The 14410-nt window shown below is 42.7% G+C and overlaps 1 protein-coding gene across 1 annotated transcript; it reads left to right on the forward strand.

Moving 5' to 3' along the window:
* On the forward strand, positions 10462-14205 carry LOC8063853 (mannan synthase 1). The gene is made up of 2 exons (XM_002459829.2): positions 10462-11190; positions 12894-14205. The coding sequence occupies exons 1-2, from the start codon at positions 10828-10830 to the stop codon at positions 14181-14183; spliced, it is 1653 nt and encodes a 550-aa protein (XP_002459874.2). The 5' UTR covers positions 10462-10827; the 3' UTR covers positions 14184-14205.

Here is a 14410-nt window from a genome sequence, read left to right on the forward strand (position 1 = left end):
TATGTCCATACTATTGCTTAAATCCATGTTTAAATCATATTAAATGTTCCATGCTTATGCTGGTATTCTCCTTTGGTGCCAAGCTTGTTCATAGTAGTAGTAACATGTAAATAATCTAAAATCTGTAGTTTTACACCATTTAGGCCATGTTTCTTAATTTATGAAATCAGTACCATGTTACCTGTTAATTAATTATCTTAAGTTTGGCATGTGCTTTTGCTCTGAAAATTTTATGGTAATGTCTAGTACCTTGTTTGTGCTTCTGTAATTTTTGTAGAGTTTTCTGAGCACTCTTGTTGGTATTTTGTAATTATGTCCTTTTATGGAATTAAGTTAATAAATGCCTGGTTAGTAAGTATTTAGCTATCAACATGTGGTTTTCTAGTAATCTTAGGTTATGCTTGTGCTTATGAGTCACTTGGTTGGTGCTAAATATGTTTGTGCTATGTCATCCAATAATTAACTAAGGGTTATAAAGCTGTTCTGGACAGCAAGGGAGTAATCTGAGTTTTTTCTAAAGATAACTTTGTTTTCTGAAGGACTTGTCTATAACAAAGATGTTGTAAACTTTGTATGCTAGCTGCAGTCCAAATTTGGGATCATTTGGTTCAGTAGTTTAAAAGTTATGGCTTTTCTAAGTTGAGTTCCAGAACTAGGTGTTCTCTGTCTTTCTGGAACAGAACCTGGAACTTTATTTATTTGACCTGTCTAACTTATGAATCTTGCTGTGGTGTCTAAAGATGAAATGTAAACAATTTTCATAAGCTTTCCAGAATGTCCTTATTCATGTTTGTTGGATCTATATACCTCTAGTTATGAAATGTTCTTTGGGCTGCTCTGTTATGTTGTTACTGCTGTTTTATTGTGCTAGGCTATGGTGGTGCTCTTTCTGAACTTGTAATAGAAGCTTATTCCGTAAATGAGTGTCCACTGAAGATTTTAATCATGTTACCAAGCATTCATCATCATCTAGTGTGCACACATTCCTTACTTATTGTGCATGCAATAGGTGCATCGGAAGTGGCAGCATCGTTCGAGCTCGAGAGGGTGAACCACGAAGGCCCAGAGATCACTCAGGAGCCGGAGGTCCAGCCAGCAGGACAAGAGGAGCCCGAGGAGGAGGTCGAGTGCCCTAGTCACGAGCCCGCTTCGTTCATGAAAGGCAAGCCCCGGAGCATCTTAAGTCTTCCACTTTAATTTTCAAAGCATACTTGAATATGTTATATCTATTGATACATTACTTATAGTAGTTGTGATGAAACTCTTGTTGCATTATACCTTTCCTTGTCCAGATATCTTATCACTACCTGGTAGTAGAGTTAGGATCGAGTAGCAGCTTAGCCATGCTTTAATCGGTAGAAGTCCGGTGATATTCTGTCACCTGCGCGAAATAGGGTCGGTGTTGGATCACGATTGGCTATATATTTGCTATCGTGGGAAAGAACCTGGTTTAAAATGACTTAAGCCGGGCGGAGTTTTGCAAGGTGGTAGTAACTCCATGTGTGGCAGCTAAGGACCGATCGTTGTACGTTCTCTTGTCATGTTGAACACATGCCTGACACTTAGTTGGCCGGATAACTCATTCCGACCGTGAAGCCTAGTAGTATGACTCAGGCCGGAAGACCGGCAAGTATAAAGTGCGCACTACCGGAGGAAGTGCGGTGTGTGGGGGGCCATTGGCGTAAGACCAAAGGCAGGTGAGTTAAAATTCCTGACCTCCCTAGCAGAGTGGCAGCCCTAGGAGTGCGGTGCTGATCGGAGCCGCGATTCCTGAGTCGTACCAAAGGTGACCCTCTTTGCTCTCTGATGGGGGATGCTTGGGTGAGTGCTAGGAATAACCCTCCAGCTGGATAGGAATCGATTCGAATCGCCATCTCTCCTGGATAGTGAGAACTTGACAGAGCAGCGGCAAGCGTAGCATCCACTAAGTACTATGGTTCTTAATGATGATGTTGAAGATAGCAAGAAGGAACATAAGATGAAACTTGATATGGTTATTATTGTTTGCTAATAATCAAGTGAAGTGCTTAGTATAGGTGCTAATCTAGTGGTAGGCTAATGATAATCAATATGATGCTTAGTATAGGTGCTAATCTAAGCTTTTGGCAAATGTTGAGTCAAGCCAGCTACACTTTATACTCGGCTTTGCATGATCCTTGGTGTCTTTTATGTTTGGTTAGATGGGTAAGTCTAGCTGAGTACATCCTCGTACTCAGGGTTTATTCCCACCTGTTGCAGATGATGTGTTTTATGATGGCTTCTGCAAGACCTGTCTCCATCCCGCTGGGGATGAGGACTAAACCGTTGGGCGCGGTTCTCTAACAACTTCATACCCTGATGCTTTTGGTGGATGAGATGAGACTCTGGCAGTAACAAGAACTTATGAAATGTGTGTGTAAACTATTTTGCTTCTGCTACTTCGAACTTGTGTTGTAATAACTAAATACTCCGATGTGGTGCCGCTTCGTCGGCAATGAATGAACTATGTAACATTCGTTGTGTTATGTTGAACTATTACGATCTTGGTATGTTGGAAAGTTGGTTTGAAGTCCTTCATGATTTCAGTTGACTACCGGGATTATATGGGCTCAAGTCTGGAAACTTGATTGCTAGATCGATCGTTTCTACACTTGAACTCTTATAATTTGGTCGATTCTGTGACAGCTGGCATCGGAGCAAGTTCAGCATTAAAATGCAGTGTTTGTGTATTTAAAAACAAAAGAGTTTTTAAATAAATTGTGAAAATCAGCACCTAAAGTATGCCAGTGGTCGAATCCTCCTTGCCCATATAAGGACTCTAGGTGGCAATTTTAGTACTTACCTAAAGTATGCCAGGTGTCCTACTCACAAAGACAAGGCGGAAATTCAAGTGCATGGGCTCTATTGGTGGAAAACACCAACAGAACCAAAAGTTTTATTGATTCTTCTCTAACCTTAGGCATAGCGAACAAGATAAAGTTGATGTTTATGGGTGGTAAGATCAGAAGACGAGCAAGAATGTTACATTTCAAAAACATTTTTCAAGTCAGATTGCTTAACCTATGGAAGGATTGTCTATCTATGCATATCTTTCTTTGTATGAGTGAGACTATCTTCTTCCAAAGGTTGAATAAGCAACATTTTTGCTCAAGTGGTTAAGACATTAAGATCAAGAGAGTGAAGCTAAGAACAGAGATTAAAATAACTGAACATATTAAGTTGATCAAATTGGATCAAGTGAGCCAGGATTGAGAAAAGCTTTTTAAATAGTGATTATGTACCTCAAGGTGTTTAAATAATCAATTGGAGGGTCATGGTACTGAACCACCTTGTGGAAGCTTCTCTTGCCCAGCTAGTTGTGTCCATGAATGGATTGTCTTCACCATCTTTTTGTTCTCCTGAACTTGACATTCTTGTCGGTCCTTGTGCTCCCTTCATTTTCTTGAGAGTTTCTCCATGATGGTCTTGTCTTGAAGGGGCCTGGTGGAGATTTGTTCAGCCTTTTCCATGGAGTGAGTGTAGATCTTGTTTTGTGGCACTCATCTTCTTGTTCCATGGATCTCTCTATGGGTTGTGTTTTCCTTGTGTGAGGTTGTTGAAGTTCATGTATCTCTTCTTTCTCTGTGTGAGTTCATCTTAGGACTTTCTAGTTTGACTTTGAAAGTTTTTCTGCAAGGGTTAGTCCAACAAAGTATCCAATATCCACTATAGCATACTATCAACTCAAAAATCAACCTAGACACCACGTCTAATTTGATTTAGGAAGGCAATTTCAACCTAAGCACCAAGCTTAATTTAAAATCCTTTAGAAGTAAGGTCAGCGCACCTTTTAGTCAAGAATTAAACTAGACACCTTATCTAACTTAAGTCCGAAAATTAGTTTAAACTAAGCACCTTGCTTAATTTAAAGAGGTGTATGAAAAGACTCAAAACCTACGCATACTATATCAAACAATGGTAGAATGAAAGCACTATAGAGATTTGCTCAAACAGTGAAGAAAGAGCATGATTTATGTTTTAGCAAATTGAGCATGCCTTAAAAGCAGGGACAACTAGGATAGCAACATGGCAGGGGATGTTCTTAGAACTTTTCCCCAAGCTTGGATTTTGGATGGATTTAATTCAATGTTGCATGATGTTTGGTCGAACATGCCTTATGCTTTGTTATTCCTTCGTTCTTTTTGCTTGTTTATGGGGGATAAAGATATAGCAACCTGAAAAGTTAGTGACAAGAATACCCAAAGTAATATTTTCATAATTATATCTTTATGCTTGTTTCACAAGGACAACGTATCAAAAAGGCAAACACTCGTGTTAGGATCTGAAAAGCGCTTGTTTTAGGACACTAAGCTTGTCCTTGGGAAACCTTCAAAATGTTTTTGGTGAAGTTGTTTCCCTTCTAACACCAACCTTAAGAACACATAGAGATCTGCAATATTTATGATAAACATATGCATCGACAACCACCCTGTTGAAATTTTTGTAAATAGAAAGAATGAGGGGGTTGGAGATCTTGAATGTGGAGAGGTTGGAGAGACCAATTGAATTGGAAGATGTCTCATACGAGCAAGGACTTGATGAAGTGTTTATGAAGTAGCTTCCTTGCTCATTGAAGTCTCTATCATTTTCAACTTCCAAGGGTGATTCATCATAAATGTCCAAAATTTTCCTTGGATTGCCTCTTGAATTGATCTCATATAATACCTCATCCACACATTCAATGGAAATAGGGTATATGTTTTAATGCTCTTTAGCCATTGATGTTGCTCTTCTCAATCCTCCTTATGGTCTAGATGATTCCTATGTGTAGGATGTGTAGATGAATTTCTAAGATTGTCAAGAGGTTTAGGAGAAAGAGCATTAGAGGATTCATCAGGGTCAAGGATGGGTTCAATGGTGGGTTCATAGAAGTCATCTAGTGTGAGCATAGAAGGGGAGAGGATAGGATTGTCTTCTAGGTGGCTTTGCTCTCCTACTATGGCATCACTAGACTTGCCATCCTTCAGTCTTTCTAAATATCCTTCAAGGGGATTGGATTTGGAACGCTTTCTAAGAGATCCATTCTTGAGAAGATTCAAACTACATTCACTAAAATATATCTTATGAAGTAGGAAGTTTATGCTTCTCCCAAAATTATCATTGAAAAAGATTTCTAAGGGAAGAATTTCTTCTTCCCTTAGAGGATTTTAGAGTACAAATAGTTTGGGATGGAGAGACGAATCATAGAATTCAAATGTTTGTAATGTGGCTATGGAAACTTCCTCTTCTTGTTTTGGGGATGATTCCTTTTTTACCTCTAAGAGTTCATCATGAAGGCTTGTGCAAGGATTGTGTCTACTAATAAGGGCAAACCTTGCTTTACTAATGGGTAAAGAAAGAAAAACTCCTCCAAAGGCAATATTATCAAGACCCGTATAAAAATATTGGAGAGGAATAGGCTCTTGTAACGCTAGGTCTAAACCTAAATTTATAAGAAGATTGAAAGATTCCCTTGGTGTAGCCAAAAGTTCATTACCTTCTTGATCAGAAGATAGGACCTTGGGTTCATTACCCTCTTGATTAAAAGATAGGACCATGGCTATAGAAAAGGGTTGGTTTTGACCTATTGCAACCAAACATGGGCGCAACTCATAGCTAGATATAAGAATCATGGGCTGTGGGTGCTCTAAGCTTGTGCTCATGGGTGTAACATATTGATAGATATGCATGGAATTTGGGTTATTGTTGCAAAAATGATAAAATAAAAAGGTGATAAATGAAAAAGAAAACTTAGACGAACTTGGTTTGATTCTAGAACAGCTACAGTTCTAGAACAATGGCACCAGAAAGCTTATTGAGTATTTTAAACGCACATAGAAAAATCCGCAAACGCACGAATACCGATGTAGCCTTCACCTGGGAGTATTCTAGGGTATCAATTTCTACAGGGAATGTGAAGTGTACTAGATGAATTAGGAACATCCAAGGGAAGAGTGAGAGCGATTTTAGTGTTTTCTAAACGGTTCAATCTAATCAAAGGCTTACTCTATTTTACTTACTTCGGAGCAGCAATACCTTTCTTACTCTCAAAAAGATTGGGAAGGAGGTAATCAAGTGAAGGCTGTCAAAAAGCTCTATGAAATACCAACCCTAACATGGTGGATTACAAAGGCCTAATAGAGCTATCACCTTTGGGGCTACAACAACTACCCAAAGGATTGGGCGTAAACTCAAGTAAACCCTAATCTAGATGCCACGTCTACACTATCGCTTACTACTCTAATTACCTAGAATAAATAGAGCACTCAATGCGAGCAGAGATCCAGTAAATATATTAAAGCAAGAACTAAAATTAAATAAATACTTAGAAATAAATTATGAAGAACTTGGAGATTGCTTAAGACGAACTAGATGATGCAAAAGTACAATGTCAAGGAAGATCTGACAGGTCTGGCTCCTTCTTAGCTTTCTCCTCTCCTCTCTCCCTAATCTCTAGTTTGCAACTAGATGAACTAGACAACTAGAAGAGATTCAAACCATAGCTTTTGCTCTACTTCTACTTTGTTGGAGGGTTCAAACCGTAGCTTTTGCTCTCGAGGTAGCTAATGAAGATGGAGATCAAGAGATGATGATTCAGGGGGTCTGCCTCTGCTTATATAGTCTAGTGGGGTGAACCATAGCCCTTAGATCAAACCGACCTTAATGTATGGTGGAGATGCATCCTTTAAGGTGGTGGAGGAGTCATGAAAAAGCACGGCGTGAGAGAGTTCAAGGGCAGGCCGGCCAGCCTTACATGTGGGGCCAGCCGGCCTAGATTAATACTAGGTGGCCTTCTATTTTGATGGGCTAATAGATCTCTTTTTAGCTTTCCAAAAAGTCTTGGATCACTAAAATGGAGTCCGGATGAGGGAAATATGCCCAATTTACTCTGGACTGCTTTGGAAGCCCATTTGCAATCTTTCGGAAGGCGTAACTTTGTCATGTGGACTCTTATTTGGGTGAATCAAAACTTTATTTCATGTATCTCGACGAGCTCTTGACAATGGTGTACTCCAATTCATCACTTGAGATACTTATATTTGGTGATTTTGTTCCTTTTCCAGTTTAACCCTGTAAATATAGATTCACCAAAATTCGTGGAAATCGTTAGTTTTAAACCCTACAATTATGCTTTGTGGTTCATGTCGTGTCATATAAAGCAATAGTTTATGGTTAAAAATGAACAATAGTGACCATCAACATGTGGGTCAACCTTGCCCGCCCCACCCTATCTTTTACAGGCGTCCCCTAATCAACCCTGAGTTAGAGGCTCCTAGCCTCTTAAACATGCGACCTTATGGGTTCATGTACATATAGACATGAGTCGAGTACTCCTACTCATCCAATAGTTGACAGCGGCCTCTAGTAAGGCGTGACAACTCCTATATGCATGCAAAGATTATTTCAGACGAACCACTACAAACACATACATGTTATTCCCTTGACACATGATATTTGGTTCCACTCATGGGTTAACACTTAACTCAAGCACGGCCATGCATTTGTTGATCCAATCACTTGAGTAATTTAGTGATATCTCTCTCACATAGAGAGGGACAAATTCCATCTTGATTATCTATGTCTCACAGCATGTTTCCCGACAAACCCGAAGACCACCTTTATAACTACCCTGTTACGGAGTAGCGTTTAATAGTCCCTAAATAGGTCATTTCACATCTTGAGAATATATGACAATCTCAGGCCTAAGGACATAACTGTTGACGGTAGATAAGGACCACATTTATATCAACAAGGAGAAGGAAAAAGGGCACAAAGTAATCACCAATAGAAGTATAGGGTTTTATCTGATAGATTTCCACGAGTTTTGGTGAATGTCTATTTCTGCAGGGGGTTATTTAGAAATGACCTTAGGAGGCCCACATGTCATGACTACATAGAGAGAAACGAGATATCTGCGCCAGGTATACAAAAGAAGGGTCTAGAAGGATCAGGAAGCCACCAGAACAAAGCGGAAGACGAGAGGAGCCAGAGGCAGGGCGCCCAAGCAGGGCGGCCGCCCCCTCCCCTCGACCAATCAGGAGCAGTTCGCAGATTATGCCCTAACCGCCTTTGAGGAGCAAGGATCTTCGTCTATTAAGTCGGTTTGATCCAAGGGTCACGGTTCATCCCACCTCCCTATATAAGGAGGGGTAGACCCTAGGGTTTGAGGGGAGAAGGAGAGAGGAAAGAAGAAGAAGAAGAAGAAGAAGAATAAGAAGCCCTAGCCACCTCCTCCACCAGAGAATTAGACTAGATACTCCAATTCCTCCATTCTATATAGGATTAGCAAGTAGATTTAAGAAGAGTTCGGGCGCTTCGCTCAGGATTCTGGATCGTTCGTCCCAAGAGTCGGGTATTATTTTGTATCTTTCTCTAAGACTTTATTCTAATTGGTTATGTTGCTATATATTATGTTTATAGTTTGCTCTAGTTATATATTTGATATAGTCATGATTGATAATGAGTGCATACATATGTTAGTAGAGCGCTTAGTTCTCATCACGAGAGAATTAGGTGGTAGACTAAGTTTAAGAGTAGTGCTTAGATGGTATTTACCTGCGAATGCATCCTATTGGCTGGGCATTGTGGTAGATCGCGGTTGTGAATTTACTGTTGCGTCTTCTATAGTCCACACCCCGTCAATATCGATAATAGAACCATATTACAAGGATTGTCTTGCTCTGTTCCTGATCTTCCTTGCTAATTTTCCTTATGCATGAATTCAAAGTCATTATGCTATAATTGTATATAAACTAGAGTAGATGAAAAGGTTTAGTAACTTAGTTGCTACATAGGAGTTCAATCTCTTGACTAGTCTCTTGCTTGCCTACCTATATGATGAGTAGTCTATCTCTAATCTCTGGTTTATTATTATTATTATCATACATATCATTATTATTGTCTTACCCCTGCCTTAGCAAGTGACTGTGATTGATTTTCTCATTAGTAATCATATTTGACAACTCCATCTCTGAGCCTACTCCTTCCTAAGCGATACCTGGAATACTCCCGGTGAAGTGTTGCAATGGTATTTGCTCCGTGCGCTTGCGGATTACCTTCTATAATATATCATTATTTCAAGAGTTTAGTTATCCAATATCACCTCCATGTGCTTTTAGTGTTGTTGCTAGAGATGACAACATAGTATCTAAGGTGACATTAAAAGTACCAACAATAACGTACATGATGCATAAAGAGATAATAAGAACATCTCGCGTTGGGTCAGTCTAGCCTCATGCCATACATGTGTCCACATTATTAGTTTGACATCTCTATGTCTATGACTTATAAAATATAGTCATCAACTAATACATGTGCTAATCTAATATTCATGTGTGTCCTCACATAAACTCTGATCAAGGACGACTTCAGAATAGTCATACAAGTGAAAGAGTTTCACAAATAATTCACATAATTGTCAATCGATACAAGTTTATCTATAATGGATGTTCATTGAACTCATAATATATGTCATGGATACAATTATAATATCATCATCTCTATGATTACCTCTAAGACATATTCCCAACATATACTCCTTCCATCCTAAAAAGATGTCATTCTAGAATAGTGCTAAGTTCAACGATTTAAAGTCTGACCAAATATATTATAAAAAAATACTAAAATTTATTATACTAAATACTCTTTTGTCCAAAAATAAGTGTACATCTTGTTTCTCGAGGAGTCAAATAGTGTTAGGTTTGACCAATTATATGAAAAGTAATGTTAACTTTTGTATTTTTAAATAAGTTTATTATGAAATTATATACTACTTTTATCTAATCATACTTACTGCACATAATAACTAAGAGTATTTTAAAAAAATATTTGTCAAATTTGAAAGTGTTTGACTTTTGAGAAACAAAATGTATAGTTCTTTGGGATGGATAAAGTAATAATACCACGTTAGATTTGTCATTAAATGTATTTTTACTGTATACCTGCTATTTATAGCCATGCATATAGATATATTTTTAAAAAAATTAGTTAAACTTAAGATATTTTGACTTTGACCAGAGCTGAAATTATATCTATTGGTGTTGATAGTACTGTATGTGAATCTGTGATATGCCAGCCAGGCAGCAGGAGGCATGCATGGAAGATGCCATAGTTCTTATCTATATCTATATATCTCGTATATATAGATAATACATAGGATAGAGAAGGATATCTTCATATACTTATATTCATTTTATTATATTTATCAAGGCTGGTAGGTGCTGCATTTGCATTAATACATTGTTGTGCTTTTGTCTAAGCTAGCTGTGCTCCAATGGCCCAATGTCAATGTACACCGCGGGCTGCGGCCGCAGACAAAACAACTGATCGATCGATGACATGCATGTCTCTCGTGAACGCGCGTGCACGTGTACACTACCGGCCATATACGCACCGCACATCCAGTTTTTCTACGGCTGGAGTACATACACACATACATATGACGCGCGCACAAATACAAAGCAAAGCACTGAGCGGCGAAAGTACAAAGATACATCACAGATGGAAAGCTAAGCAACGTCGTCGGGCAGCGCACTAGCGCTAGCAGGCGCTAGCTGGCCGGGAAGCAGATGCATACAGCATACTACTGGAGTGCATGTCAAAATTAATTAATCGTATATTTATTTTTTATATACTACGGTATATGTCTATCAGGTCTAGTAGAGTCCAGGATTTGTTTGTATATAAATACTACACGGACAGCCCTCTTCAGTCCACAGTATATACGTAGTACGTGCACCCTGCAATCGGTTCCATGCCTTTGCCTACACACGCCGATTGTTCTTGGTTATTAATCGGCGAGCAAGCTGTAGTAGCTAATAAGGCACGGCCATGAGGAGGCTCGGGTTGTTGGGTACTGCGGCAGCCGCAGCATCAGGGTCTCGGTCTCCGGCGACGACGATGCCGCCGTCGTCCGTGATGCGCGCGGCCTGGCAGGCGGTGCGGTGGTCCGTGGTGGTGCCGACGCTGCAGGTCGCCGTGTACGTCTGCGCCGCCATGTCGCTGATGCTCTTCCTCGAGCGCCTCTACATGGCGGCCGTGATCACCGGGCTCTGGCTGCGCCGGCGCCGCAATAAGCAGCGCTCCCGACGCCGCCTCGCCGACGAGCTGGACGACGACGACCTGGAGGCCGGCGACGACGACCACTGCTGCCCCATGGTCCTGGTCCAGATCCCCATGTTCAACGAGGGACAGGTGAGCGAGAACTGCTGCTTGATTATTATTGCTTCCAATTCAGATTTTGCTTCTATCTTCCTTATTTACTGCTAGTAGTAGTATGTATACTCCTACTAGCTGATTGGCACACAATAAATGCACACTGGTATGGTGTTGTATGACATTGCAATACTAGTAGTACAAGTAGTATTTGCTTGTTTGTACTGGCGCAAATAAAGGAAGCGTGCGTGAAGTCTGCACGCCAAACAACTGAAAGGGGTCGAAGCGTCGTCGATGTTTACATGCGTAGCATGATCGATCACCCCAAGCACGCTACATGGTACTATGAGTGTGCATGTTTCTCGTGTGTGCAGTTAGTTCTTGCAGCATGATATTCTCTTCAATATGTTTCTCGTTGATGTAGAAGCTAGAAACTAAAGCTACTTTATTTTTCTTTACCTGGATGCGTTTCTTCCTTTTTTTTCCTTTTAATTTCTTTTCCTTTTCCACCAAGTCACAAGCTACAGAAATAAAGAAGAAATAGCTAGATATGTTTCTGTTTGTTTTCATCATGAATATTAAGGTAATAACTTCATAACATCATATCTGGCAGCGGTTTTTTCGGCGCACCGCACGCCTGCCTCCCCCAACTCCCTTCCCACCGCACCGCACGTGTGGTGGGTCCCACCAACCTAGCACTGTTCTTCTTTCCCACCACAACACACACCCTCTCTCCTCCTCTAGCAGCTATCGGCGTCAACTCCAATGGCCGCATGCCTACACCCATCCACCCTCTTCTTTTCCAACTCCGGTGAGCTTAGAGAAAACGGGTCGGGGGGAGGCAGATCAAGCATGTGGTGGGGACGGCGGGAGGATGGCTTTAAGGTCCTAGCAGCGGTGAAGATGGTCGGGCCATGTTAGGGCAGGAGCACCATGACCATAGAGGGGTGGAGGGGGAGGAGGAGGTCGCCGTAGACGTGCTAGTGTTTTGCTGGAGGTGAAGGGCGATGGGCAGCGGGCAGGCAAGGGACACTAGAGAGGGAGAAGATAACAAAAATGTCACGTGTGCAATAAAAAAAGTGGGGGAAGAGTGTGAGGAAGAAGGCAGCCGTGTGGCTCCCCTTTAGAAGTTTACTTCTTTGGAGCATTCATTTTGCATATATAGCAGCTGCAGAAGTGAAAGTTAGATATATGTTACCATATATATCATTATGCATTGTCTCAAAAAAATATATCATCATGCATTGAGAGGTCAACTCTCACGATTTGTTGCTAGCGATCCTGAGATGAAAATCTATCATGGGAAAATAAAAAAGGCTAGCTGGAATCACTAATTTCCATCTCTCATTTAATTTATGAACAATGACAAAATATCTTGACAGATGTAATTAAGGGTGTGCATGTCTACCAAACTTGAATTAACCACAACTGTGTAGGAGAGATTCAGGCGTAGAGCGTGAGTTTCCTCTCCGTGAGACCATGACGCATATAATTAAGGAACGCAGTTTTTTTTTTTGTCCCTTGTCATAATATAGATCACAGGATCACACTAATTAAGATTCGTGCTTAGCCGGAGAGACGATAAATTTACTTTACCGATAATTAAGGTCGAGAGAGAATTGATGGCCACAGCCGTCGTTGATTGAAAAATGAAAATGCGAGGGAGCCAAATTAAAATGCCAATGAGCATTTGCCTGATAATAATAATAATAATAATAAAACGCGCTGGATCATGGATGCAGGTGTACCGTCTGTCCATCGGAGCGGCGTGCGGGATGTCATGGCCATCGGACCGGCTGGTGATCCAAGTGCTGGACGACTCGACGAACCCGGCCATCAGGGAGCTGGTGGAGGTGGAGTGCTTGCGGTGGGCGGGCAAGGGCGTGCGCATCCGCTACGAGAACCGCAGCAACCGCAACGGGTACAAGGCCGGCGCCATGCGCGAGGGCCTCAAGAAGCACTACGCCAGGGAGTGCGAGTTCGTGGCCATCTTCGACGCCGACTTCCAGCCGGACTCGGACTTCCTCCGGCGCACGGTCCCGCTGCTGCAGCGCGACCCCGGCGTCGCCCTGGTGCAGGCCCGCTGGCGCTACGTCAACGCCGACGACTGCATCCTCACCCGCATCCAGGAGATGTCCCTCAACTACCACTTCGCCGTGGAGCAGGAGGTGGGCTCCGCCTGCCACGCCTTCTTCGGCTTCAACGGCACGGCCGGGGTGTGGCGCGTCGCCGCGCTGGCGGACGCCGGCGGGTGGAAGGAGCGCACCACTGTGGAGGACATGGACCTGGCCGTGCGCGCCAGCCTCCGCGGCTGGCGCTTCGTCTACGTCGGCGACCTCGTCGTGCGCAACGAGCTGCCCAGCACCTTCAAGGCGTACCGCTACCAGCAGCACCGGTGGTCGTGCGGCCCCGCCAACCTGTTCCGCAAGGTGCTGCCGGAGATCCTCCGCAGCGACCGGGTGTCGCTGGGGAAGAAGCTGCACCTCCTCTACGCCTTCTTCTTCGTCAGGAAGGTGGTGGCGCACCTCGTCACTTTCCTCTTCTACTGCGTCGTCATCCCGGCATGCGTGCTGGTGCAGGGCGACGTGCGACTGCCCAAGTACGTGGCCATGTACGTGCCGGCGCTCATCACGCTGCTCAACGCCGCCTGCACGCCAAGGTCCTGCCACCTCCTCATCTTCTGGATCCTCTTCGAGAACGTCATGTCCATGCACCGATCCAAGGCCGCCGTCATCGGACTGCTGGAGGCCAGCCGCGCCAACGAGTGGGTGGTCACCGACAAGCTCGGCAGCGGCAAGGCTGCTCCGGTGGTCGCGAGGAAGAAGAAACAGCAGGTGCTCCGGAGCAGGTGCTGCAGCACGAGGCGGGAGATGCATGTGCTGGAGCTCGCCATGGGGGCGTGCCTGCTCTATTGCGCCGTCTACGACATTGTCTTCTTCGGCCGCGACCACTACTACATGTACCTGCTCCTGCAATCGGCGGCGGCCTTTATCGTTGGCTTCGGCTACGTGGGAGCCTCGGCACCCTCCTGATGAGTCTCGAGTCCTGACCAACCCACCAACAGCGCGAGTGCCTGTGATCCAGTGTCTCCTAACATTGATTAAATTATTTGTAGCATTGTATGGATCAAGTGGGGAATAGTCATGATAAATCAGTCTTTTTATAGTACTACATTATAGGAAAATACAGATTCAACCAAAACAAAACAAAAAAAAGGCTTCCTAGCCAAGCTGGACCTCAGTCACTGTAGGTTGTACGT

Source organism: Sorghum bicolor, chromosome 2 (genome assembly GCF_000003195.3).
Source record: "Sorghum bicolor cultivar BTx623 chromosome 2, Sorghum_bicolor_NCBIv3, whole genome shotgun sequence".
NCBI lineage: Eukaryota > Viridiplantae > Streptophyta > Magnoliopsida > Poales > Poaceae > Sorghum > Sorghum bicolor.

Bases quoted from the DNA above. Each gene is read 5' to 3' on its own strand.
- LOC8063853 (XM_002459829.2), top strand. From the start codon at position 10,828: ATGAGGAGGCTCGGGTTGTTGGGTACTGCGGCAGCCGCAGCATCAGGG. The intron at 11,191-12,893 runs GTGAGCGAGAAC...TCATGGATGCAG, and splicing joins CCATGTTCAACGAGGGACAG to GTGTACCGTCTGTCCATCGG.